Source organism: Polypterus senegalus, chromosome 13 (genome assembly GCF_016835505.1).
Source record: "Polypterus senegalus isolate Bchr_013 chromosome 13, ASM1683550v1, whole genome shotgun sequence".
NCBI classification, from domain to species: domain Eukaryota; kingdom Metazoa; phylum Chordata; class Cladistia; order Polypteriformes; family Polypteridae; genus Polypterus; species Polypterus senegalus.
The window spans coordinates 90242321-90268662 of NC_053166.1; the positions used below are offsets into that span (position 1 = coordinate 90242321).

At 36.0% G+C, this 26342-nt stretch overlaps 2 protein-coding genes across 2 annotated transcripts; both read right to left on the minus strand.

Moving 5' to 3' along the window:
* Nucleotides 1–1505: 1505 nt before the first annotated feature.
* LOC120541918 (serine/threonine-protein kinase pim-3) lies at nt 1506–4467 on the minus strand. The gene is made up of 4 exons (XM_039773897.1): nt 4254–4467; nt 3997–4167; nt 3802–3909; nt 1506–1742 (listed from the first exon to the last, which is right to left on the minus strand). The coding sequence occupies exons 1-4, from the start codon at nt 4330–4332 to the stop codon at nt 1732–1734; spliced, it is 369 nt and encodes a 122-aa protein (XP_039629831.1). The 5' UTR covers nt 4333–4467; the 3' UTR covers nt 1506–1731.
* Nucleotides 4346–18620, minus strand: LOC120543319. Its single transcript, XM_039776354.1, has 7 exons — nt 17879–18620; nt 14240–14363; nt 7694–7735; nt 5410–5510; nt 5275–5325; nt 4432–4632; nt 4346–4360 (listed from the first exon to the last, which is right to left on the minus strand). The coding sequence occupies exons 1-7, from the start codon at nt 18476–18478 to the stop codon at nt 4346–4348; spliced, it is 1134 nt and encodes a 377-aa protein (XP_039632288.1). The 5' UTR covers nt 18479–18620.
* Nucleotides 18621–26342: the final 7722 nt, after the last annotated feature.

Consider the following 26342-nt stretch of genomic DNA (forward strand, 5'->3'; position numbering starts at 1 on the left):
CAATTTTCCTCGGACCTTACATCCTAATGCTCTAGTCTGCTCTCACATACTATATAATTTTGTTTCCTGTGGTCTATGTGTGTCCTGGTCTCTCCCATGCTTTGATGTCACTTGTCCCAGTGACCTCTTTGGCTTTAGGAATGCAACTGTAATAAGCCTTCCTTCACAGGGTAGTCACCAGATTTTTTTAGCCAGGACAGAATGAACATTGTCAAGGATGAACATGGTCACTCAGGTCTCTGCATGGCCTATTCCTTCAAGTTTCACTGTGTAATTCAAAATATAGAACCAGTTTAATCAGCTCAGTTACTCTATGCCACATTGTAAGATAATGGAGATGTGTTTTCTGGAAGCATAGTTTCAGGTTAATCAGCCTTTAAGTTTATCTCTATGTGCCTGCTAAGCCAGAGTAAATCATGAACATCATCTCAAAGCTAGTCAGTATTAATGCCAAGTCTGTGCATGCTGAAATAACACTCTAACTACATGTATGTATGTAGATTCACTTTTCTGCTTATTTATCTGTAGCATCTCCAATATGGATGATAAGCATTCTTACCATTGCATAAAAATAACATATGCTATTTGATTACAGTTATCAAACATTCTGGGCTTATTTACAGCTTCTAAATAGAGTCTGGTGCTAGAATGAACAGACAGAAATAAAAATGCTCTGTTCTCCAAGTGTCAATATTGCGCCTTGCTAAAATGAGTAAAAGTTATTGTTTTTGAAATAGGCAAGATCTGGGCATAGGACTAAACAGACTACATGACCTTTTGTTCCAACATTGGGAAAACACTCAAGAGCTATTACATACAATATGATGAGAGCTTCAAGACAAAATGCCCAAGAAAGTTTTTGCATTTTGGAAATTACCATGCAACTGCCTGGTGCAGCATAGCAGAGATATATTCCAGGTTGTAGTCACTTATTGTAAGTAAAGACAATAAGCAGTATAAAATATAACCGATTCACCGAACAAAGACCACTGTATTTGTTTGTCAGTTAGCCAGTTAAGGTGTCAAAAAACCTCTGTGTAGCACTGGAGTCCTGCTGGCACACTATTTTTCAGGCCTTCTTAACACAGTAGGGGAAGCACAATAATAATTAGCTAACATGTCTGAATAATCAACTGTATCACACAAATTTGATTTGCTTCATGGTTTGACTATCAAGTCTGCCACTCCATTCTTCAAGTTCCCTTTACAGCCTTGTCTTTCATGAAATAGAAAATGTATGGAGACGGCTTATCAGTTGGATTTTACACAATTAGCCAAGAGGGACGAAACATTTAAGTCAGCTTATATACTGTATTAACTTACCTTGTAAATACATATATATATATATATATATAGATCCAGATGCTCTGAATCACCTACCTGGGGAAAAAAAGATGCCTAAACAGACTAAGTAATTGCTCTGAGCCAGAGGCAGCAAAACAAATACATTTTATTGGTATGTGTACATGTAAAGGAGTGCATCCAAATATTGCTTCTTAAGAGGTCTGACTTGGGCCAACAATGCCTGTCCTCAAGTATGTGTTCTATCTTTAGGTCCCATGAAAAGTGTAAGCACATCAAACTGCGACACTGTCAGCCTCAGTACAAAATGGTGCAGGCAAGTTTGTCACGCTGGAATAAACTCGGCCCTTTCATTAAACAGAAAAGACCTCAGGATTGAAGATCAGATTTCTGTTTTCTTTGTAATAGCCTTTAATCTCAGGGACTTCTTCATGATAGTTCTGAAAAAACACAAGAAAAAGTGACATCAAAAGTATAATTTTTTTTTATTTATTAATTTTATTACAATCAATACATAGCAATCAAGTTTTTACAAAAAAAGAATTATGTTAAGAACAGATCGATCCCCACCCCTGAGAGAGAGAGCAAGCCAAATGGTGTAAAATTTAAGGCTTGTAAAAATACCTAAATTAATAAATTCTCTGTGCTTTATAAACTTATTTTAAAATATTACTGATTAGATCCTGCCATGTTTTGAAAAAAGTCTGTACGGATCCTCTAACTGAGTATTTGATTTTTTCCAATTTCAAATAGTATAACACATCAGTTTCCCACTGACTTAAAAGAGGAGAGTTTGGGTTCTTCCAGTTTATCAGAATAAGTCTGCGTGCCAAGAGTGTAGTGAATGCAATCACAATTTGTTTGTCCTTCTCCACTTTAAGCCCCTCTGGAAGAACCCCAAACACAGCTGTTAATGGGTTAGGAGGGATTGTGAGTCCAAGGCTGTCTGAGAGGTAATTAAAAATTTTTGTCCAGAATAATGTTAATTTGGTGCAGGCCCAGAACATGTGACCCAGTGAGTATAAATTTAAATGTATATATTTCCTCTAAATACATTGGGTGAATTATTTCTGGTCAGACAAGAAGCCATGCAAAACGTTAGGTATTAAACCAGGAAAGAGAGATCCCTAGTAACTGATTAGGAAGAAGTAGTGTCCGCGTGGGCTGCTGGGTTTAAAACTATGTCTGTATTCAGGAAAGGATTATTCTCAATGTGTCTCTTAAGTATCTCATTGCTATCGTGCAAATATAACAAACCTATAATATGTAGCATATGTGAATAATATCAGGGAAATCAAGAGAAAGATTTTATACCGAAGGTATTTTGTTTTTTAGATCAGTGTATCTATCTTTGTCTATCCCTGTTTTCCTTCATTTGCCTACTCTTCAGTTTATGAATTGTAACTTTCATTTCTGTCCATTTTGATAGCACTATCACTGCCACTCTGCAGACTAACATGGTCTGCTAGCTTGGAAAGTTCTATCCATATTTTTTAACACACACTATACTACATTGTGGTATCTAACACAGTATTATAACAACCAGAAGATATCAAAAATGGAGCTTAAATGTACAATATATCTAATACATTTAAAACCATCGTTAATCAAATGGAACCTTTCACCTCAAGAATACTTAAAAAATCTATAGAGAAGAGTCTCCTCTCCTCTTTCCTTTAATTTAGCTTGCGACTTTCAATGATTTTTGTGAACTCAGGCTAATCGGTAGCTAGTGATGAGCAAAGCAGGCAAAGTTCTTTCTAAAGTTTAGTGGGGGGTGGGATTCAAGTGTTTTTTTTTGGGTGGGAAACAAGGGATATTGCTCTAAAAGCCTGTTTACACCTCTATGTTGACCTGTAAAAATTTTCTATGCCTTATAGTTTTTGAGTTATGAAGGGATGAAAATTAAAGTTGCTTCGGGGGCCCCTCTGGAATAAGGGGCCAAGAGACTTACGCTTCATTAGTTTCATAGTAGACCTACCAGGGGTTTTTACTAATTCAGAATCTGTTATGTACCTTTATATTTATGTATAGTAAATATTAAAGGGATATACATCCTTATTGCAATTTCAGCACTTGCTAATGTAAAGGCTGCAATCTAGATAAATCAAGTCAGGTCTTTTCTCAACTGTAATGAGATTTTTTGAAAATAAATTTAATCAAGTGAAGCCTAAAATAATATATTCTAAGCAATTATCTATTTACCATGTTAATTTAGCATCCTAACAAATGTGCAAAGCATGCTGCAATGTGCGCACAGAGAAAAAGCTTATGGAAGATATGGCCAAAGATGTGACAATAAGGATGTCAAAGTGTATGGAATGGCAACCAGAAGCCTGCAAACGGGAGAGTTCAAGAGAACACTTCTTCTTGTCTTACAGCATTTACTTAGTGTTAACCAAAAATGATACAATTTTTTCAAACTCAAGTCTGGCTACACAAAAAGTCTTTGACAGAATTGGTTTAACTAAGCAGAATGACCAGGTTGCAGATACTCACTCTGATACAGATGGCAGAATGAAACAAATGGATGTATTATGATTTCTTCTAGAGATGGGCGTTCATTGGGAAAGGGCTTTAGGCACCACTGAATTAGCTCTTTACATTCTGTATGGAGAAGAGCAATGAGAAGTCAAAAAGAGTCATGAGACTTCAGGCAGCTAAAACAACTTGGTACCACTCTTTCTCCCTCACCAATACTCAGTTTTCTTTCACATGTAAATATGTTGTGCATAATTTCCAGTTCTCTTCCAAAGGTCAGAGCACCACATAGCATCTCATACAACAATACACCAAGGGTCTTCACAGTTAAAGGGACTGTTTGGCGTCTGTCCTGCAGAAAACATCCAAGAGGTGCATAGAACCCTGCGATTGAAAGCAGACATGCAAGCTCTTTATTATCTGTACCTTTTAAAAGATGAGGAGGAACCAACTTTATGAAGAACACTTACCGGCAGAGCGAGTGCCCTCTTCTGGCTCTAAGAAAAGAGCGTAACTGAAGTTGATAACCTTCACCTGCTCTGTAGGCATCTCTATCAGGATGTTATCCAGATTGAGACTGTTATGAGATACTCCTCTTGCATGGCAATGTTGGATTGCCCTTACTATCTGCTGAAAGATTAAGCTTGCCTGCTTCTCTGACAGTCTCCATCTATTGTTTCGGGCAAACTCCGAGAGGCTCATGCACTGCTTAGGCCGCTCCAGGACCAAAAGAGTCTTTGAGGATCCACAGTACCAGTCCAGTAACTGGATGATCCACGGACAGGAGGGAGGAGCACAAACAGCTCTCATGGTGGCCACTTCCATAGGAACTGCCTCAGGGTCATCAGGCTAAAATTCAGATAATGAGCAAGAGAATTTTCTAATAAGTATAAAGTTTAGGATAACAACATTCTGCTAAACTTAATGAGTAAACTTTTTTTTTGTGATCATGTTTTTTTTCTTAATATTGAATAACAACACAGAAACAGACACACCCACACACACGAAGCACAATTTAGAATCACCAATGCACCTAACCTGCATGTCTTTGGACTCTGGGAGGAAAACCCATGCAGACACAGAGAGAACATGCAAACTCGACGAAGGGAGGACCCGGGAAACAAACCCGGGTCTCCTAACTGCGAGGCAGCAACGTTACCTATTGCGCTACCGTGCCGCCCTATTATTAAACCATTTCAGTTGATTACTGAAATACACATTTAAATTTAAAGGTTATATTAGTGCTTTGGAATATTGGAAAGAAAGAAAGAAAGAAAGAAAGAAAGAAAGAAAATGATGTTTGTTATGTGACTAGTGCTGCAGTGATAGAATGGGCATAAAATAAATTAGGGCCAAAACATTGTCCATCAAGTCTGATTAGGTGAGAATGAGATAAATGGATATGCTGTTCTTATGTAAATTTCCTTTTAAAGGGACAATGAGCTCCAGTAATTATTATATGGCACAAAATATATAATGAATAAAACTTACATGCTGCATATGTCCATTACCTCTGGCTCTTTTAATAAATTTAACAGCCACCTGAAAGAGAAAAATGATCTACATTTAGGCATGCAAGACTATTGTGCAAACATATTTGAATTTACACAGAAAATATTTTCTTACAGGTAATTTGTCCGACTTTCGAGTGGCAGCAAAAACTTGACCAAAAGATCCCCTTGCAACCATGGGGCCCAAATCGTATGCCTCACAGAAAGACCTGTAATCTTAAAAAGAAAATAACAATGTGTTCTCATTATATTTCTCAGAAATATGTGCAAGTGGGTTTTGGAAATATTCAAGTAGCATAAAGGACATAGTCTTTTTTTGCTATGCACAAATTATTGGCCATTGCAGACTTGAAAGAAAGAGATATATCAAAATAAAATGACATCCATTTCTCTTCATCCCACTTTCTAAATTAAACAGTGCTTTTAAAACCTTTAAACCAAAGTCTGTATGTGGCAGCACTTTGATCTCGCTAGACAAAAACACCCCAATCGCTCGAGAAGAGAGATTATCTGATGCAGATATATTGCATGAAATAAAATTATTTTAACAAGTCTACAATATTAAAGGAAGGCAGTGTGGTCAGTTTCAGCCCAGAAGAGCCGTGTAGCTGCAGATTTTTATTCAAGCCATTTTTATAATTAGTGAGTCAGCTTTTATGCTGAGCCAAATTACCATCTACAGATATCTCAAAATGAATTCCAAATATCTTAAAATGCAATTCATTTATAAGATATCGGAGACTTACATTTTTAAGATATCTTAATTTAACCTCTTGCTCATTTCAAGATATCTTAAAATAGACAGAAAGTCCCATTGAGAATAGTCATTTTATTGGAAACCATGTTGAGATATCTTAAATTGCATTTCAGACATCTGAAAATGCCTACAGACTTATTTTAAAGATATCTCAAAGTTTATGATATAGCTCAATATAGAGTGAAACCTTTATGGTATTTCATATATCTTAAAACGCATTTGCAGTCTCTTAAAATGAACAGTGCACTGGTGGCACAGGACAGCAGCAGCAGTATTAAGTAAGCTGGAAGAAGAAGATGGACCTCACATGTAATAACTAGCCAAAGACATTACCAGAAACGCAGGAAATAAATAAAGGTCAGGAGGTGAGAGAAAATCATAGACTAAGAAATGTAGCAAAAGAGTCATTAACCAGAGTATTTCACACTGATACTGATATTTATATGGTTGTGTCATGATGTCACATGTCACACACTCTTGCCGAGAAACCCTGCATCATAAATAGTAAACACTGGCAGTGTCCATATAAAGTAAAATGGAGCTGCGACAAGGTATATTTCAAAACTAATGTCTTCAAAAACATTCTAAACTAGAAAACCAACTTTACCATTAAATTGCATGACCTTTAAAACCCCCAAAATGATATATACATTATTATTAGTGGCCAAAAAAAAGCTGAAAAAATTAAAATAAATATATAAAAAATAGATTTTGAAATCTGTTCAAGATTATCTTAAATCCATTTAAGATATCTTGGAAAAGATATATTTTCAAATATATGTAACTCATTTTAAGATATCTTACATGCATTTCCAGGTAAGTTAAAATGCAATATGAGATATCTCTAAATATTAATTTGGATTGCCATACATTTTTCCTTTAAATGATCTCACTGTTTACTCATCTGATTTTTTTCTTTTTTTATTCTTTTCCTATTCGGCATGTAGAGAAAAGCAGTAATGTAACATTTAGGTTAATAAAAAGTTTGAAATATTTGTATTTCTTTTGTCATTTTTCTATTAACTTGGCGTTTTCAGTTGGACTTTGCTCCCATAATTATACCATTATGATGACAATACTGAACAAAGTAGACACCAAGACAAATGGCACTGACTGTTGAAAGTCTTGACACCAGAAATTTTAAAACTTAATTTGCTTAACTTTATTGGAATGTATAATCAATATGTGTTACATTTAGATACTTTAATGTTTTTGTATCTTGGTTTTAAAGATTTTCTTCATGGTCATCATCATGATTTTGATTTTCTTTCAACTTTTCTAGGATTTCCAGCTTTTAAACCATTATTCTGGCCATGCTATTGTGTCTGACACTAAAGTAATCACAATGTTTTAGCCTTCATTGTCATTTGTCCATGTCTACTCTGCTTAATGTTAACTGTTACTATTAGAATGGTTTTAAGGAAGCAAACTACACAGAAAGAGGAAAATAAATAAGAAAATGGCAAACGTGTGTAAAGATCTATGGTAAAAATAAGTCTATTTCACAATTTCTTACAAATATAAACCTCATGCTACTACATATACAGTATAACCAAAAAAAAACCAAGTGTAATAGCACTGTGATAATGTACGTATTGCACCCTGTGACCTTAGAAAGTTGATCCAATATGCAATGACATACCAGTGTTTGTTCGTTGCAGTAATGTCACTCCTGGAGCAAGCTCTGCAAAGAATAAAATAGTTTAAAAATCAAAACTTTTATGAAAAACCTCAGTCTCTCAATATTGACAGGTTCAGCCTGGGCATAGCTAGAGTTTTTTAATCATCATCTAAAATGCCAAAATGTCTTAAAGAAGGAATGTTTCCTTCTAGTTTGTGTCATTTTTATCAAGCGCCTTTTCTTTTAGTCATTGGGCCTTCATATTGAAAAATTCATTATTGTAAAATCTCAGCATCCATTTGTAATAAAATATTATGGTGGTCTTTACTGATGTAACTCAGCAAAAATATATTTTTTATTTTTGCAGCATTTAATAAACACACTAACTTTTTTTTTTTTTTTTTTTAACGTAGACTTTATAGAGAGTTAAACCTGATCCCTTTTGTAGGCAGTCTGTAAGAATTTTCAGGGGCAAGTTGGCACTTATAAATCATTTTTTGACTAAGATGGATTATATGTGGATGATGCAGTGTTTATTGCTACTCTCACACATTTCCAGAAACCTAGATTTGAATCTCAGGCCCAATCACATTTTGCATGAGTATTACATTCTATGGAGAATTGGGGGGCAGCTCGGGTAATGTACAATGTAGAACACAGTCTATATGATGTCTTGATGCATTGGCAGAAATAACTTGAGGAGTCTTAATAAATAACACAAATTCTTTCCAACCTATCAATTTACCCCTGCCATTTCAAGAAGGCACAGGCCCCTGTATGTTCATGTGTTGCTAACAGACAACTGTCTGCTGCTCTGCATACGGGCCATTGTGTGTTACTCAGGTTAGTGTAAAATAAAATTTACAGTGATGAAGATTGGGAAACAACGCTGCTAGTGTAATTGTAAAAGTGGAAGTGATGTATGCTTTTGAATTGCTTGAAATCACAGATAACAAATATATATTGTTGTATTTGTAGTTTTCTGTAACACAACATTCAAGTAAAGCAGAACCTTGAAAAAAATGTTATGACTGCACCACCCACCTTAATAAAAGGGCAAGTGTCTGTGTATGTGTGTCTACGTACTTGTGTATCCATCCAGTTTCTAGGGTCAGGAAGAAAAATAAAAAAATAGGCAAAATATACAGAAGAATGGTAAAAAAAATAAATAAGAAATAAGGGTCATAAAATAAGAAAATTGGTCTTATCAACCTATTCCGTTGTCCAACATTAGAACCTGGCAACAGCATCATGGTAGCCACTTTCTTGAACCTGCTTGAGCTACATGAATGAGGTTTATAGGTGTAATGCTAATAAGTGATAACTCTGTGTGGTGGGCAATAGACAAGTGAAAACAACAATAAATTGATGTGCATGTCAGGAAACCAAAGCCCCAACACTATTAGGTTAGAGTCACTAAACAAGGCCAATAAGGTAGCGTCCACTGCCGCATTTTCTCAACAAAACACTTCAACTCTAGGAGTGGTCAGTTCAACACATTATGCCGAGAGGAAGTGGTGAAAATGGGGTGCTCGATCCAAAGAGGAAAAGGCTACCGTGAGGGAAGAGACTGGTTTCATATTGTTATATGAGAGACCAAATGGATAACCCTTGCATCAAATAAAAAACACAAAGCCTACATTGATTACTGAGATTTAAACTCATCTTTGATGGGTACCACAACTAGTTTAATAACACCACTATAATTGAATAGAGCCATTATTCAGGGCACTATGAATAAAAAAATTCTTAACAATTTTCAATTGTACATCTTGGAATCATATAAAATGTAATGCAATAATAATCACTTATTGATGGCTGTTCAAGCTGCATGGCTTCCAGATAAAACTTCTGATAGCTTTCTACTTATTCTGTACTCCGGTAATGAAAGTACAATGTATTTATTTTGTAAAAGTCCAACTTGGACAGATGTGCATCCACCGAGCCCGGAATTCCCGGACATTTTTCATTCCCGCTTAATTCCCGGGAAACCGGGAACGGCCAAGTTCGCATATATAGCGTGTAAAAGTGTAAAAATCGATCAAGAAATAACAGTTATAGTTGAAAACTGAAGACTTCATTGACGTCTGTCAAACAACAGCTTTGAACAGCAACTTGAAATTGCAATGCGTCAGTCTGTTGCATCCGCATTATATGTGCCAAGAAACTTGCCATCATATAATGATGTCAAGAAACTGGATGCATCAGTAACAGCTGAAATAGCGGTGTTTCACAGCAACGGCAAGCGAGGGCGTTGTTTAGAACAAGTGTATCTGTATCTGTAACTGTGCTGCCTACTTCAGTGGAGGCAAAGCGTACTTTCTCAGCAGCTGGCGTAATCTGCACGAAGTACTCTCTAGCCTGGACGACCGCACGCTGGACAAGTTATGCTTTCTGCGCTCTTATTACCGCAACTAACTAGATCAGGGGTGCCCACAGATTTTCGGCTTGCGAGCTACTTTTAAAATAACCAGGTCGAAATGATCTACCTACATTAAAAAGTATATAAAGTATATATATATATATATATATATATATATATATATATATATATATATATATATATATATATATATATACCTGTATATACTGAGTATACTTTATACATAAAATAAAATATATGTTGTCGTACCTTGCATAACTGAATAAACTTTATGGCACAATAACAATTCAATACATTTATAGTCACTACAGTATTTGGATTTAATAATCTTCATTTGGGAAAAGGCTTACTCGCATACATAAGTAGAGCCGAATAATGCAGTCAAGGAGCTTTTGAATTCAGCTGAGTGAAAAATGACGGCTGTCCGATTAACTGCGATTTTAGTTCCCTCTAATTTTTTCTTTCTCAGATCGCTTTTTGGAAGGAAGTCAGTTTCGTAGTTTTTATGAACAGTTCGAAAGTGCCTTTCCACATTTTCCTTCTTTGGAATAGCAATGATAGATTGACAGATCAGACAAACGCACTTCGATTGTGACATTGTGAGAGAAAAAAATCCTCTTCTAATTCCACATAAAACCCATACCATCCTCAAACAATTTTTTTTTTAAATCTCTTCTTTAGTCGATATAAATTGGAAGGCTAACTAGATCACAGCCAGTGTTTTGCAGTAGCTCGCGCGCGTTTGATCGTGCATGCGGGATGACCATTGTCTTAAAGGAAAGGAGATCTCAGACTGGCCTGTATGTCAATCAAGTGACAAATGTCATAGGGAGGATATATGATAGACTAACGTTTAAAAAAATTTTTTTTGAATGCAACACGATCTACCTGCACTACCTTTGCGATCTACCGGTCGATCGCGATCGACGCATTGGGCACCCCTGATATAGATACATGTACTTCTATGACAGCATGAACTGCTTGTAGATAAGGTTAGTCTTTTATTGGTGTCAACATACTGAAGTAGTTTTATTAAAAATAAGTGTCGGTCGTTCTAAAACCGTTCACATGTGAGATGCCCGTGCACTGTGTCATCCCGGGAAGCCCGGGATTCCCGGGAATGACATGCGGGATTCCCGAATTCCCGGGAATGGATAAACTCGTCCGGGAATGGATTCCCTACTAGTGACAGAATGTTACAGTATCTAGTATTCTTAAACATGTGAACAACTTACCTTTCCTAAAATATATATTAAGAAGTCAAGCAAAATGGCACCTTTTATTGGCTAACTAAAAAGCAATATGCAAGCTTTTTTTAGTTAGCCAATAAAAGGAGTCATTTTGCTTGACTTCTCACTATATTCATAATGGCTAACACGGTACAACACACTAGTACTACTAAAATATATATGAAACGTAAAATTGACTAATGGAAGTGCTGTGCCAAAGATAAACATATTGAAGAGTTGGCTTGACTTTTTTATATTATGTCAAGCAAGCACATAGAATTTCTGTTCCTTGTAAATTTCTCATGAATAAGTGCTGCTGTTCTAAATGACTCACTTTATGAAACCCACATACATATACTGTACATACAGTATTATTCATCAACAGTCAGTACCTCTGCTATCAGTTTATAGACAAATAACTTGGAGCCTCCAAGAATAGGAAAAGGGATAGGATGAAAATAATCTTGCTGAAGCCAGACGGAGACAAACATGAGTGAATTTTGCTTAGACCAGGGATGGGGACAATTAGATGGTTCTCTGAGTGTTACATTTCTAAACCAATCCAAAGCCTCATGAAGGCAGTGCTCACAGTAGGGGCGGAGATTTTGTACTGCAAAGATCAGAGGTGCTCTTGTTAACCTGGTCTGACAGAGAGCAAGCTTCTCCTTATAATGAACCGTCTATAGTCGAAAAGTCTCCTAAAAAATTCTATTAGACATATAAATGCATGTCACATGTGCAGAGAGTACATTACACATTTGAAAAATAAACATGACCTGTTCTAAAAATAAACATTACCTGTTGCAAGGGACAAACCTCTCTGTAGTATCAGAGGATACATTGGCAAGCAATCGCATAAATGGATAAATAGTAAACATGAATAATATTTTGTCACAGGTGCTGTGTGTGCACTCTGTTACTCAGAGTTACAACGACAGTGTAAGAGTTGATGTTGGCATGCAAGAACTGGCAGCTATGTTCATGAAAACATAAACAGCAAAATATACATTTGAAGTAAACAGTGCATCACACTCCATCAAAAGGACTGCCATTAAGAGATCTGATAATGAAGAACCCCAAGAGATGCAGATTTCATACTCAAAACACCTGCATCAACAAATCTACCCAATGACACCAATAGATGCACAAATGAGGCTGCACAACATCCACCTTCTGATTGCATGCCTAAATAAATAAAGAAATTTAAATTTACTATCTAATTTGAAATGCAAAAATGCCAAGACACATGTGGTCCATAGACCACACTGTTTATCTAAACTCTGTTTGCTGTTGTTATGTCATATAGTGATGCAATATTTAAAATAATAGAAAGAAATAGTAGCAGACAAGAGGCACTTCTCAAATGTGTGGAGCCCAGTAGATGTGATAGTCTATGTGTGTGTGTGTGTGTGTGTGCTCTCATGTTTTAGGAGGAAGCCCGTGGGTGTAGCCTTTGCAGGGCAGTATTTTTCGTTATTCACTTCACACTTTTTAATGGGTTATTCCCGGATGTGTATTCTCGTCTGAGAATCACGTCTGGCTTTGTGAGACTTGGATGAAAGGGATAAAGTCATAACAAATGTATACAGTTTCAAAAATAAATGTTCACCTATTTTAAAAGCATTACTTGTTAATGATAGAGAATTATTAAGAAGGATAAACAAAAAAGAGAAGCAGCAAACACATGGCTTAGGAGGAAATGTGGCAGGGGGCAGCAGATCATGGCTGAGTGATTTCCATAGTTTCACGTATCACAGTAGAGCCAACTGATATTCACAGCACCACTAAGGCTTCCAACACTCAGGTATGTGTTATATTTTAATCCAATGAGCTATTAAAATTAATAAGCATAAAGAAATACATTGATCTGGTGTGTACACTAGTTATGTGAATAACATAGACCATCATCAGGCAGTTTTTATCAGCTTAGTGCTGCTTTGTTTACCAGCAGATCATTCAGTCTAAATGTCTGTGCTGTGGAAGAGCTACATCTTTAAAAAGTGTTATTTTTTAATAGCTGAATGGGCTTTTTTTGTACACAGTTTATTTCTGGTCTGGACCTAGGTGGCAAATTTATAATGGTACATGAAGAGGATGACGTAATAGGATCTTAATTAGCTGGCCTTTCTACTATCATCACAAAATGAATCATGTCTCATGTTCCATTCATAAAATTAAAAAAATTCCCCTCCATGTTCTTATATTTAGAATTTTTACATCTTAAGCAACCACTGTGTTTAAAAGTAAGCCTTTTAAATTGTTTCAGCCATAACTCTTTAACTCAGCGTTTCTCAAACTTTAAGTATTTGCGACCCGAGTTTTCATAACAGTTTTAATTGCGCTCCCTAACGTTTTTTTGAAAGGAGCCCACGAATACCAATTTGTTCTTTTTTAATTAATGATATATCATAGATGCATATTTTATTATACCTACTTAACTTTTAAAGACATTTATTTAACTCTATATTTATTTTTCTTGCATCAGAATGTAGTTTAAGTTAATTTGTTTCGGTTTCAATAGATATATTTTTCATATTTTTGATTCTTGTTTTCTTTTTTTCATATCTTCGCACCCCCTTCCCCCCTTTGTTACTTCACGTCCCCTAGGGGGGCCCACCTCACAGTTTGAGAACAACTGCTTTAACTAATCTCTTGTCAAATGAGTGAAGAAGACATCTACTAGATTCTTAATATTCACCTTAATAACATAAGTGCCTATGTGTCATGTTTATTAACTAACATTTTTATTAATAAGATGCATTGTATTTGTCATTACAAAACTGCTTTGGCAAATCCCATACCAAATGGCACAAAACAGTGAGATATGCATTGCATGGTGCACTGAAAACATTAATGCTGAGTTCTATGTTTATTACTTAGATTTCAACATGTCTGAGATGGTGCTATACAGTTTGCGTGTTATACAGCTAAGAATCAGAAATAAGGAAATGGTACCATCAGCAAAGCTCTTCCTACTTGTGTCCTGGGAGCTGTCAGGCCTGTTTGATGGTGTTTGGTGCTCCAGCTTTTTGATAGTGACTCCTGGTTGTGCTGCAGCTTGGGGTTCACCATCAGGTCCCTGTGGAAAAGAAAACAGCATTTTTCCATATTTCTTTCTTTTCTTTTATCTTGGATGGTAAGAAAGTCAAAGTGTAAGATCAAGAGACAGGTGTGAGACATTGCAAAAATCCCACCTGTTAACAGTGTAAATTCAACTTATAACCAATGGACAAAGATTGACAAAACTAAACAGAAACTTTCACATTTAAATATTTAGCAGTTTTGCATTAAGGTTACAGGGCTGCCTGTACCTGAAGTGCTCCCTTTTCTATTCTACTGAGGTGTAAAAAGACTGTGGGTACACAGTCACTTTCACTGTTTTACAGGCTGCAATATATTATTTTTGCAATTTCCATTGCCTTATTTCTAAGAAAATGTTGAAACTCTGCACACAGTGTTTTTTCCATTTTATTAAACACGTGTTTTTAATGTAAAGCTGCCGAATGTAGAGTGCATTTTTTAAATACTGACTATGACCAGACTTTCTAATAATAGGATATTTCATTACAATTATATTAAAAATCTAGGCTCAAAAATAATTATTTAAATAGTAGCAGTAAACTCTTAATAGACTCCTATCCTTTTTCCTGTCTATGGCTAATCTTTGTTAATCCAAGAACATTTAAATCATTGCATACCAACTGAAATAGTATGGCAGAAGGTGAACAAGCAGCACATTGCTATTGTAGTTGTGTTCATTTAAGTGATGTGCTGAGGAGCTATTAGAATTAAGGAAAAATAAACGAGGCAGAGTATTTGTAATTAATTTCACAACAGGAAAACACAGAAATGGTAATGCAAACTGCAATTATTTTATCATAACAGCTGAAGCTGATCCATATGTTCCAAGGACACTTTATCAGAACCTTTCAAAACAAAAAACAAACTAGGAATGGTTGTGATCTGCAATGTCTGATTCAGGAGGGGATGCCAAAGGTAGCCAAAAGTTTGGTCAATAATTTTATACTGATTGACACCACTAAAGTGAGCCTTTTTGCTGAGTGTCATAAAGACAGTATTCACAATTTTTATCTTAACAGCCATGGAAAGGAATGCTTATAGGCTTTGGAATACCTAACTAAAATGTAAAAAAATAACTCTTAACATGAGAATTATGTTTGAACACCAAAGAGATAAATGGCTGAAGTGGATATACCCGTAGTAGGCAAAGGCAGAAAAAGATTCCATCAGACACAATCAATTCCATCCAACAATCCTAACCCAAAGTACTGATAGCACTGAACAACAGTATTACAGAACAAAAATGTCTGTAAAGAGAACAATCTGCAAATTTCAAACATCTTATATATAAACATCTATGCGTGGAAGTGTTTGTGTCTGTTTGTCTGGCCTGGAACTGCGAGGTGGCCGGGAACTGTGAGGCTACAGCATGAAGCTCAAAGAAAGCAATTATGTCGCCAAAATGAAACCGCCAAGAAAAGAGAAACTCGTTTAACTGCTAATACACAAGCAAGGCGACCACATCGGCAAAATGAAACCTCCGAAGAAAGAGAAACTTGCTTAACCATTGATAGACAATTGAGGCGACCACCGAGGAAAGAGAGCCTCACTTAACTGGTAATGCACAGCCGATGTGATTAATTGATTAAAGTGCCAGAATCCATGGTTTCTAAGAGTTCGGGCTTTTTACAGCATGGGCTTACACAGCTAGTAATTATATAATAGTCTAGCATTAGACTACCATTTTAAAGGTGCATTAACAGAAAAAGTGAAGAATAATTTTTTTACCTTCTGCAGAAAGGAGAAAATATTTTAGTTATTCTTCTTATGTAGTTCATAACCAACAAGCATCACCAATGGTAAAGACGCCATTAACAAATGGCAGGCTGAAGTAAAATCTAACAGCTAAAAATTACAATTTCATAACCTTTACTGCATCTCTTAATACTATATCATTTGTCCAACATTAAAGCATTATATTATTTTAGAATGAAAATTCTTATAATAGCATAGAGGTATGGTGATAAAATAATAAACCATGAATTTTTCACACAAAAATGAACTAAATTTGATAAACATACATTTCTCAGTCCTTTTAAAGGTAGTTTAATTAAATCTCATTTAGAGTAGTTCAAAATATCAGACTGAACTCAACAAAAACCACAGAGCTCAATGATTAGTTTAAAATAAAGATGGAGCCACAGAGGCTAATTAGACCGCTGCAAAACTGACAATTTCATATTCCATCAAACACCACAGTAACAACACTTACACTAGACATAAATTAGACATAGTACTGCTATCTGAAAAATTTGCGCAGCTACTGGAACTTGAGCTGATTGCACTGATTAAATAGAGGAGGAAAGTGAAAGGAAGAGATTCAGATGCTAACCGAGTGCCACAGGTATGTGTGGCAGGCTCCGTTGGGCTGAAAAGGAGAGTTCACATGCCAGTCTGTCTCTGTTGGGAATCACAAGTGCACCCAGAGAAAAGCCATCAGAGCAACAGAAACATTTATATAGCATGTTGTCTTGCATATATATAGTTCAAGCTCCTATCAAAGAGATTGCACAGAGGGCCTGTGGATGGATGTGGGTCAGAAGGAGCAATTTGTGAACTTGCATGCTTCTTGGAGACAAACTAGAGTCTGATCAAATCCGGCTGGGTCACTTGGATAAGAGCATCAAACACCTAGTGACCCATTGGTTACATCAATGATGATGTGTCCGGGTGCATCAAAAGATGTACAAAAGTTCAACAAGAAGTGACTACCAAACTATTTTAAGTGGAAATTAGAAAAATGTCCATGCTTTACTGAATGCCTGAGCATACTGGGCCAGGAAAGCATAATACCTTTAATTTGTGGCTCATAATCATTATTCTTGTCACTACCTATAAAAATAGACCTAATGAAATAATAAAACTTATCATGAAATCGCCTTAGAATAAGAGAAACAGTGCTAAACTGTAAGACACCAGACTGTACAACACATGTCTGTTGGTTTTATCCCCATCTCTGACTTTCTTTGTGACACTGAGCAATTTAAGTATACAAAACTGTTAACCAATATCGTGAAGCAATTCAAATATGTACACTGGCACATTTAATCTAAATCACTCTGGAGCAATTAGCAATTAAAGAATTTGCCTGATTGCCAAAACTGCATAATACAAATGTCTTATATCTTGTTAACCAGAATGTTAGAGCAACTCAGTCCACATGCTACATTATTTCAGATAGGCACCTTCCTAGTGATATACAGTATGTTTCCTTCCCTTATTTCTCATCATGCCACACATTTCTCAAATAACTACATCCACTTTACACACAGGTAATGCCTATTCCTCACCCCACCATCTATGCACACTTGTTTGCCCTGTTGAAGAGAAATGACTCTTCCTATTGAGACACCCAGATCTCCATGCTATCAATCCATTGAAGGGTTATTATCAGTATGTATCAATTTCCATATTAATGGGACAGTAGGTACCTACTAGAAACTCCATTCAACATACATATTGGGTTTCCCAAGGAAGTCCTTGGCTCTGGTAGTCCTGAGCTCGGACACTTACCTCGTTCTCGCTTTCCTTCACTGGACACTGCTCGGTACTGCTTTTGGACTCCCCTGACAACTCTTCTCGTTGCTCATTCCCCACTTTCTTCATCGCTTCCTTATATACGATGCACTCCTGAACTTGCTTTTTCATCACACTGATCTGTTCCTGCAGATCACGAATAGTTTGGACGTATTCGCCAATCCTGGCGTCTCGCCTCCGCACCTGATCCTGAATGGCTCGGATCTCGGCGGTGCGCTCTTTTAATACATCCTGCTGGAGTCGCAGCGCGGCTCTCAGTTCGCTCATCTCCTCTTTGGCTCGCTTTAGTCCGATATATAAAGCGTCCTTCTCGGTAACGCATTCCTTCACTTGCTTCTTGAGTATGCGAACTTCCTCCCTCAACTCATTGGTCCTGTTCTGCCAGATGTGAGCGTCCCTCCTCAGCTCGTCGCTGTTTAGGTGATCACTGGAGAGCTTCCGGAGAGATTCCTTGTTAATAATCAACGCCTCCTCAACATCATCATCTTCAAAATGATTGTAACAGAGTCGACGGACCTTGGAGCATAGCTTTCGAATAATACGTGACATGCTGCGCCAGCATCTTGACATATCCATCGGCGTGTTTCGGAGCGTAAGTGGGAACTTGGGAGTAAAGATTACAGGTTGTTTCAAATCGATTAATCGCAGATTACATTAAAATTCTTAGCAGCGTCCGAGAGACACATCTGTCTCTTGGCACAACTCTGTAATAAATGGATTTTTTAGAATGTGACACGATTATAATAATCAGTTGCTATGCATCCTTGAAGAAATATAAAACGATAGAGATGACGTAATCCCAGTTACCTGTGGATGATACACTTCTCGCCTAAAAACATTTTCTCACAGAGAACCTGGCATGTTTGGTTGGTATATTCTGAATGCAGAGTACTGATAGAGGAAATTAGTTTCCAAGTTGTCTTTTTTTCTAGGATGCTAAGCAACAGGTTATTACTGTCGGTGGCAGTCTGAAAGTGTTCATTCTCAGAGGAACTTCGCAGATATACGTTGATGCTGCCAGACATTTGCTAATGACTTGATTGATTTTACTGGGCGTGATCTGCATTTCAGCAGTCGCATCTGCCCGCTGTCTCAGACGTACGGCTATTCGGTCTGCATGGCGGAGCATTTGTGGAATCTCGGTCGGACTCTCAGTGAGATAGGCATTCGTGTCAATCGTCTCGGGGGACAATGGGAGGAAAACAGTGAAAAGAAAGCCGTGTCCATTGTCAATAAATCAGCGCCATTGCAGTCCTATCGTAAAGATTTACATATCACACCGACACGAAAAGAATCGCGTATCTGGAAAAATAGGACAACCGATCTGAGAGAAGACATTCGCCTCCTAAAAGAACAGGTGCGGCGATGCCTCTCAGAGAAGAAAGCTCTCAACCTCGAGTTATCGCTAGCGAAGCACGAGGTGGGACAGCTTAGGGCAGCCTTGGGCATCCAACAGCACGCCTTAAAGGAGAGCGCTGCCGATATCAGGTCCATAGAGGCTCAAGTTCGCAGTAGAGATGTCGCAATTGGCGATTATGTTAAAGCTGGCAAAGAAATTCAAGAACAGATTCGCTTCCTAAAACCCCAGGTACTGGATTTTATTCAGTATAAAGCAAACACCCAGTCCGATTTTGAAAAACGGAGTGGCCAACAGGAAGCAAGTAATGAATGGAAAGATTTAAAGGACAGTCTGGAGGAAGTACTGGGTTCAAGAAAGGACGAGAATAACCAGGTACAGTTCTTCAGGTGACCGGGGTAAGAAGACTTGTTTCTCGGCGAGGAAATCTTAATCAATGAATCAATTGATCAATCAATAAATCAGTACGTGTGTAGTTGCATTCATAGTAATCTCTACCACACATATTGTTTTTATAGAAATGATCTGGAGACCATGGAAAATACGTGAAAAAGCACGAGGGCCATAGTCTTTTCGGCCAATTAAACACGAACCACATTTTCCAAGAATAGTTTATACATTGAAACTGTCAGAAGATTCCCGTTAGATCAAATTTAGACCTATGAATTTATTTCTCATAAGACTGAAAAAAATGCCAATATAAAACAATAATTTAGTAGTGCTATATATTAGATTAGATACACTTTATTAAACCCAGGGGGGAATTTAGATGCATACAGCAGAAGAAACATACACAAATATATAATAAAACTAATGATTAGGAATATGACCGATCATAGTCAAATTTCACTATACATTTTAAATAACATGATATTTACGTTATGGTTTCCCACAATGTGGTTGTATAACAAAGTAGGGATTTCCTGAAAATCTTCAGATAGGATTTACATATTACTGCTGAGAGCTAAATGTCTTCAAAAGGTTGTGATAGTCCTAGCTATATCATGAAATCTCATCAATTAACCTTTATAAATAACAGAAAATGTGTCTAGCATATACACCAGTGTTCAAAATATTAATACTAAATTATAATAATTCTAGCAGGAATGACCATCCATTGTTATATGCTGAACATTAACTTACATAAGAAAAGAACTTCAGGTTCACCAGCTTTATCAGTCTTTTCTAAAACAGACAGGAGAAGAAGCCTTATCCATCTCAGCAGAATGCTTCCAGAGTGCAAGTTGTGGGAAAATCTTTGAAGGTACTAAATATGAATGAATGCTTTATAATTTAAAGGTTGGGGCCTTAAGCAAATGTTACTACAGATATACAGTATTAATGCAGTATTAACTGATTCTTGTCTGTTAAAAGCTGACAATCAACTTACTTTACTGTAGTGTATCCTACACTCTTAAAAATAAAGGTGCCGAAGCTGTTCTTCAGAGAGATGGCCATAAGGACACCATTTTTGGTTCCCAAAAAAACTATCCACATGAAGGTTCCACAATAAAACAAATATTTTTTTTAGATCTTTACGGCTATATAAATAACCATGAATAGATGATAATAGGTTTGTGAAATACCAATGAGTTCCTGATTTTTAAAGGTATCTTTCTTAACTCATGCTATGTTTATCCATCTGTTCATCCATTATCCAACCTGCTATATCCTAACTATAGGGTAACGGGGGTCTGCTGGAGCCAATCCCAGGGCGCAAGGCAACACACAAACACCAAGCACACACTAGGGATGATTTAGAATCGCCAATGTACCTAACCTGCATGTCTATGGACTGTGGGACGGTGCTCACCCAGAGGAAACCCATGCAGACATGGGGAAAACATGCCAATGCCACACAGGGAGGACCCGGGAAGCGAACCTGGCTCTATAACTGTGAGGCAGCAGTGCTACCCACTGCACCACCGTGCTGCCCTATGCTATGTTTAGGTTTTCTTAAATTGTTGTATCCTGCTCGGTAGTCTACTATATATTCAAGATTTGTGTTTTGTCCACATATTAATAATATTTTCAAAGCTCAAAGCATATGCAAAAAAACCTTACCAGAATGAAACTGTTTTTGCCAAGCAGTGGCTCTACAAGGAATCACAGTCAAGTGCCATTTAGGATCTGCTATTTTTAAGAGTGTAAGCATTTCATAGAACAGTTGGGTTTCTTGCAATGTGTACTATTTACAGGAAGAGTTTATATCATTTTGAACATTGTTCAATGTTTTACACTTGAAATAACAGTAGTGTTCCCTTCTTGTTCATTTATTAAGCAACCTTTATTAAGCACCTGGATAAAGGCTTATTCTCAGGGCAGAGACTCACTTGACTTAATTTGTATGGCAAATTAGTAACAGATACAGTATGTCTAAGACACCAGCTGCAGACTGAGTTCTACTAGAGACACTCTATGCAGCATATAAAATAATGACTCTTTAATAATTTAAGAATTTAAAAATGCAGTTATATTTGGCTGGATGAAATACACAAAACATTTTCTTAATCAATGTCTTACAGGTCCTACTCCAGAACATTTTCTACTTCAAAGTAACATTTCTAGTAAGTTAGAAATTATTTTAATTATTATTATTGTTGTTTTTATTATTATTATTATTATTATTATTATTATTATTATTACTATTACTACTACTAGTATAAGTAGTAGTATCCATTAATACATTTGTGCTAGAAGAATTAAGCTTAAGGCAGGACTCAACCCCGAAAAGCAAACTTATTATGTAACACACCCATACACTCATCCACACTGGGACAGTTCTGAATGTCTAATTTCCTATGCATGCCCATGCTTAGCATGAGAATAAGAAGTGGAGTATATGAATGAAAACCTGTTCAGACAGTGAATTGGATGATTTTTGAATCCAGTCTCCTAGAGCTGTGAGGCAGAACTGCTAAACACTGTGAATGTGTGCTATCCATTATTATGATAAAATATCTATAAAAAGTTTATAATATAATTGTATTGTCTATAGACCCTATCATTAAAATATAGCAAAGTGTTTAGTGTTATTTTGTATTTCTGTAATATAATACAAAACAAAAACTAACACATTGGTGAATCAGAAATTTTAGAAAAAATATGGGAACTAAAATATTTGGCATTATATAATATTTTTTACAGAAATTCTGACTTTTATTATGGCAGTACAATTATCCATAACATATTCTTGTGCAGTAAAATTAATTGATGTTGACAGCTAAAACACTGCTAAGTATGTAAATATGCATGCAATGATTTGTATTAAAAATTTTTAAATCATTAATTGTACTAAAGGTTTTTACTTATAAAATATATATTTAATTTACATAAAAATATACATTTATATAATATACAATATATAATATACATTTATAAAATATACATTTAAATTACTCTTATGGGGATTATTTTTACAGTGTCCGGTCTAATGATTCCTAATACCCTATAATTCCTATTAAACTCACCATATACTGTACTCTTTCTGTTTCCTTTGAACAAATCTGTTGGGTACTTTGTGAACATGTATATTTTGCAGTGTAGAGCTATTTGCTGTTAAAACTGCTGATCTTGATAAATGTTTGTGAGTTATTGTGGAATGTAAGTAGTTTTTGACACTTTTACTGTAAGTCAACTGAAAAACCTTTTGACAGTTAACTCTCTATTATAGTTAAAAAAAATCCTGGGACAAGATGAGGCCTTTTTAGCCTAGGACGAGACATGACTTTCTCAGAGAGATACTTTCATGTCCCATGAGATGAGACTTTGTGCCAAGAGATTGAACCACACCCAGGGCCGGAAATAAAAGACAAAGAGTAGATGACAAAGTAGAACGTTGTAAAGAATTCAAAAAAGTTGGCGCGATACACATGCAGAGCAGGTTAGAGATAATGAAAGTACTAAAATTCGAAAATCTCAAAAAAATGATAGTAAAGATCATATTAGCACAAACAAACAGAAATTATTATTTGGTGAAATAATGGAACAGCAAAAAGAGATCAAATATATTGATCGGACTTGTAGATTGTCTAATTTGTGTTGCCATCAGGGAAGTGTTTCTTCTCAATGAAGTGGTGTATCCATGAGAATTGAAAGATTTGTTGTTTGGTGAAAGTGAAATCCACATACGTGAGCGGCAGAGACTTGAAGTAGCTGGCGTGTAGCACAGGCCAGGGAGGTTGGTGAGTGAAGCGAGCAGGGGGCAAAGCCCCCTAGTATTTGATAAAAACAATTGTCTGTCTTACGTGTTTTTTATGTCATCACTACAGTATAACTAACAGGTGCAGGCATTGTTTCTGTATGAGCTTTTAACATATTTCTCAGCAGATGCTCACAATTGAAAAACTGTAAAAAAAAAAAACAACAACAAAAAACACTTATTTTCCTATGGACTCCAGTCTTTGTCTCTTTTTGGTTCGATTTCCACTTTCTGATAGATATTAATATTGCATGTTCTTTATGAACAATTTTCTTTATGACCTTTATGAACAGCACAGTGTATTGCAGAGCACATAGCCAAGTCCATGAACAGAACAATACCTTTCCATTTCTGAATCTGTGTGGGCAGACATGGAATTTCACAGTTGATTTCACCACAATTAAGTGCAAGTCTGTAACCATGAAATCATGATTATGTTTCAATATCCCAGTCAATGCAGACCCATCCAATGTCTGTGCATCAATGCGTGCCTATAAATCCACCTCTGTTCACCACATAATTTTATGAGCTTTGATTTGTTTATTAACAGATCTGCAAAATTAAATTAATACAAAATTATGTTAATTATGAACAGTAATTTTTATTTGCCATCATGAACACATTAAAAATGTAATTAGAATGTTTCATTCCATTTAAGTATAAAAATTGAAACAAATGTAATTAAAATGTAACAGATTACACAATTCATTCACGTATGATATATTGTTCTAAATCAATTTAACATGAATATTATATTTTAAGCATATATAAAAAAACAAAAATGCATATGCATTAAATTACATATATTTTCTCTAGTTTTTGTCACTTTCTAGTTTTTTTTAAATTTTATTCTAAACTTCGTTGTACACTTTTTCTGGTGCATCCCTATGAATCATCCAACAGTAGTCTGACACTGACATCCCAATATTCCTGTTACCTTCATTCCATGTCCTTGAAGACTGGATGAAATCTTTCACTCTGCTCTTCACTCACCACTCCAAGATTTTCAGGGAAGAATTCCAAATGTGAAACATTGAGAGTTATGTTGTAACCTAATTCCATAAACTTAATTAATACATTTACATAATTTCTTTGTAAATTGGATCTTCATTATTACCTAAAAAGTCAGAAATAACTTCTTTCTGAAGCCGTGGTAGCAACACTTTATCTAGATCCACCAAACTAGGTTTGATGATGCTTTTGTCACCAATGTGTCCTCTGAGCCAAATGTCAATTCTTGGCTCTGCTGTCCCAGTCATAGAGAAAACTTGGGCTCTTAATGGCTTCACATGCTGCTACCTGAATCCCAGTGTTTAATGCCAGCTACATCTTGACCTTATTATTGAATAACTAGGGGGCTCTGTCCCCTGCTCACTTCACTCACCAACCCCTGCATTTGGTTATCCAAATATATGATTTAAAGAAATTGTTATTTTCATTGCATTCATTTTTTATTTCTTGATATTTGCCAGTAATAAAGCTGTAGTTATTGATCAGGGCTGCTAGTGCCGTGCCTCATGATCTGCGTGTCGCGATGCGCAACAATCATGCTGTCCTTTTATCTTCCTTCTTTGCCTCGCATGACGTTAAAGTGTCTCCGAGAATTTGTTTGTAAGTAGGTCGTGACGTGCATCTAGTCTCATGGGACTTCAAAGTGTCTTCCAAGAAGATCACGTCTTGTCTCCCTTGTCTCCCTCCCAAGATTTTTTTTTTATAATAGATAGAATTAACTGTCACACTTTAAATAAAGTTTTTAATATTAGAAAGTATTGCATTCAAACAAATTATCATTAAAATAAAGTGTTGATATTTAAATAATTACAGTGTTAACTCAATAAAAACAAAAATTGAGAGCTAAAAAGGTGTTTTGTGAAAAAATGTTACATGATGGAGAAAAATTATTTTCATTTTTGAATTCAGTACCCAAGAACATATAAAATTAACATGAGCTGATCAAAAATCATTTTTCAATGTATACATTTGAATTATTTAAGTTAAATTTAACAATGTAGAATAGCTTTAAAATGCTTTCAAAAACTCTTTTTGATTTCCTCCTCTGATAGCATGGAATATTTTTTGTTTAATAAGGTTTATTTTTGTCAAAAACAGAGTCCAGTTATATGCAAAATCTCACATCACAACACATATATATTTTTTAGATACCTTATTAATAAAAATGAGCTTTAAGATATAAAATTTGACAGAGTGTATGTTACTAAAATATAGGAGTCTTGCACTAAACTCAAGGATTTCTTTAAACTACGAGAAGTCAGTCATTGGCAAGCAAGCAAGGTTTGGTACATTAACTGTAAGAAGATTTTTTTAGGGACATTCTAAATTCCAAAGTTGGCAATGATAAAATAGAGAAATTTGCATCACTACAAAGTGAATTTTTACAAATAAGGTTCACCCACTTCATTTTATACTTAGTTTAAGGAGCTTTACATGTGTTCAGGTTAAATATACCTGCTCTCACTGGTAAGTACAGCTACATTATGAATATAAGAAACATTCAAAGTAAATCAGAGGTAAGGATATTGAAAAACAAAGCTTGAGGAAGAATAGAAGAAAATTTCAAAAGGTACCACAAAGCAATATGTAGTTCTTATAAAAGTATTGGAGAACATTTGTCACAGCCAGTGGCGGTTTTTGATATGGGCGGCATCGTGGTGGGGGGTGGCATCTTGGGCATCGGCAAAATTTTTTTTTTTATTTTTGTGCACGCCCATGCTGCCCGAACATCATCATGCCAGCGTATTTTTGGGATTGCATAGGCACCGAACGGTTTTCTGTTGCCCATTTGCGGGGAATAAGGGTGCCCTCCATTTGCAAGGTGCAAAGCGGCGGGGGATTCTCTGGCTGGCTGGCGTGACATCTAATAA

Coding starts and splice junctions, on each gene's coding strand:
- LOC120541918 (XM_039773897.1), bottom strand. CDS start 4,332: ATGCCTACAGAGCAGGTGAAGGTTATCAACTTCAGTTACGCTCTTTTC. Junction 4,168..4,253: donor AGAGGGCACTCGCTCTGCCG/GTAAGTGTTCTT, acceptor TTTCAATCGCAG/GGTTCTATGCACCTCTTGGA. Junction 3,910..3,996: donor TGAAAGAAAACTGAGTATTG/GTGAGGGAGAAA, acceptor TTCTCCATACAG/AATGTAAAGAGCTAATTCAG.
- LOC120543319 (XM_039776354.1), bottom strand. CDS start 18,478: ATGGATATGTCAAGATGCTGGCGCAGCATGTCACGTATTATTCGAAAG. Junction 7,736..14,239: donor TAGGAAGAGCTTTGCTGATG/GTACCATTTCCT, acceptor TATTCTTTGCAG/AGCTTGCTCCAGGAGTGACA. Junction 5,511..7,693: donor ACTGCAACGAACAAACACTG/GTATGTCATTGC, acceptor TTTCTTTTTAAG/ATTACAGGTCTTTCTGTGAG.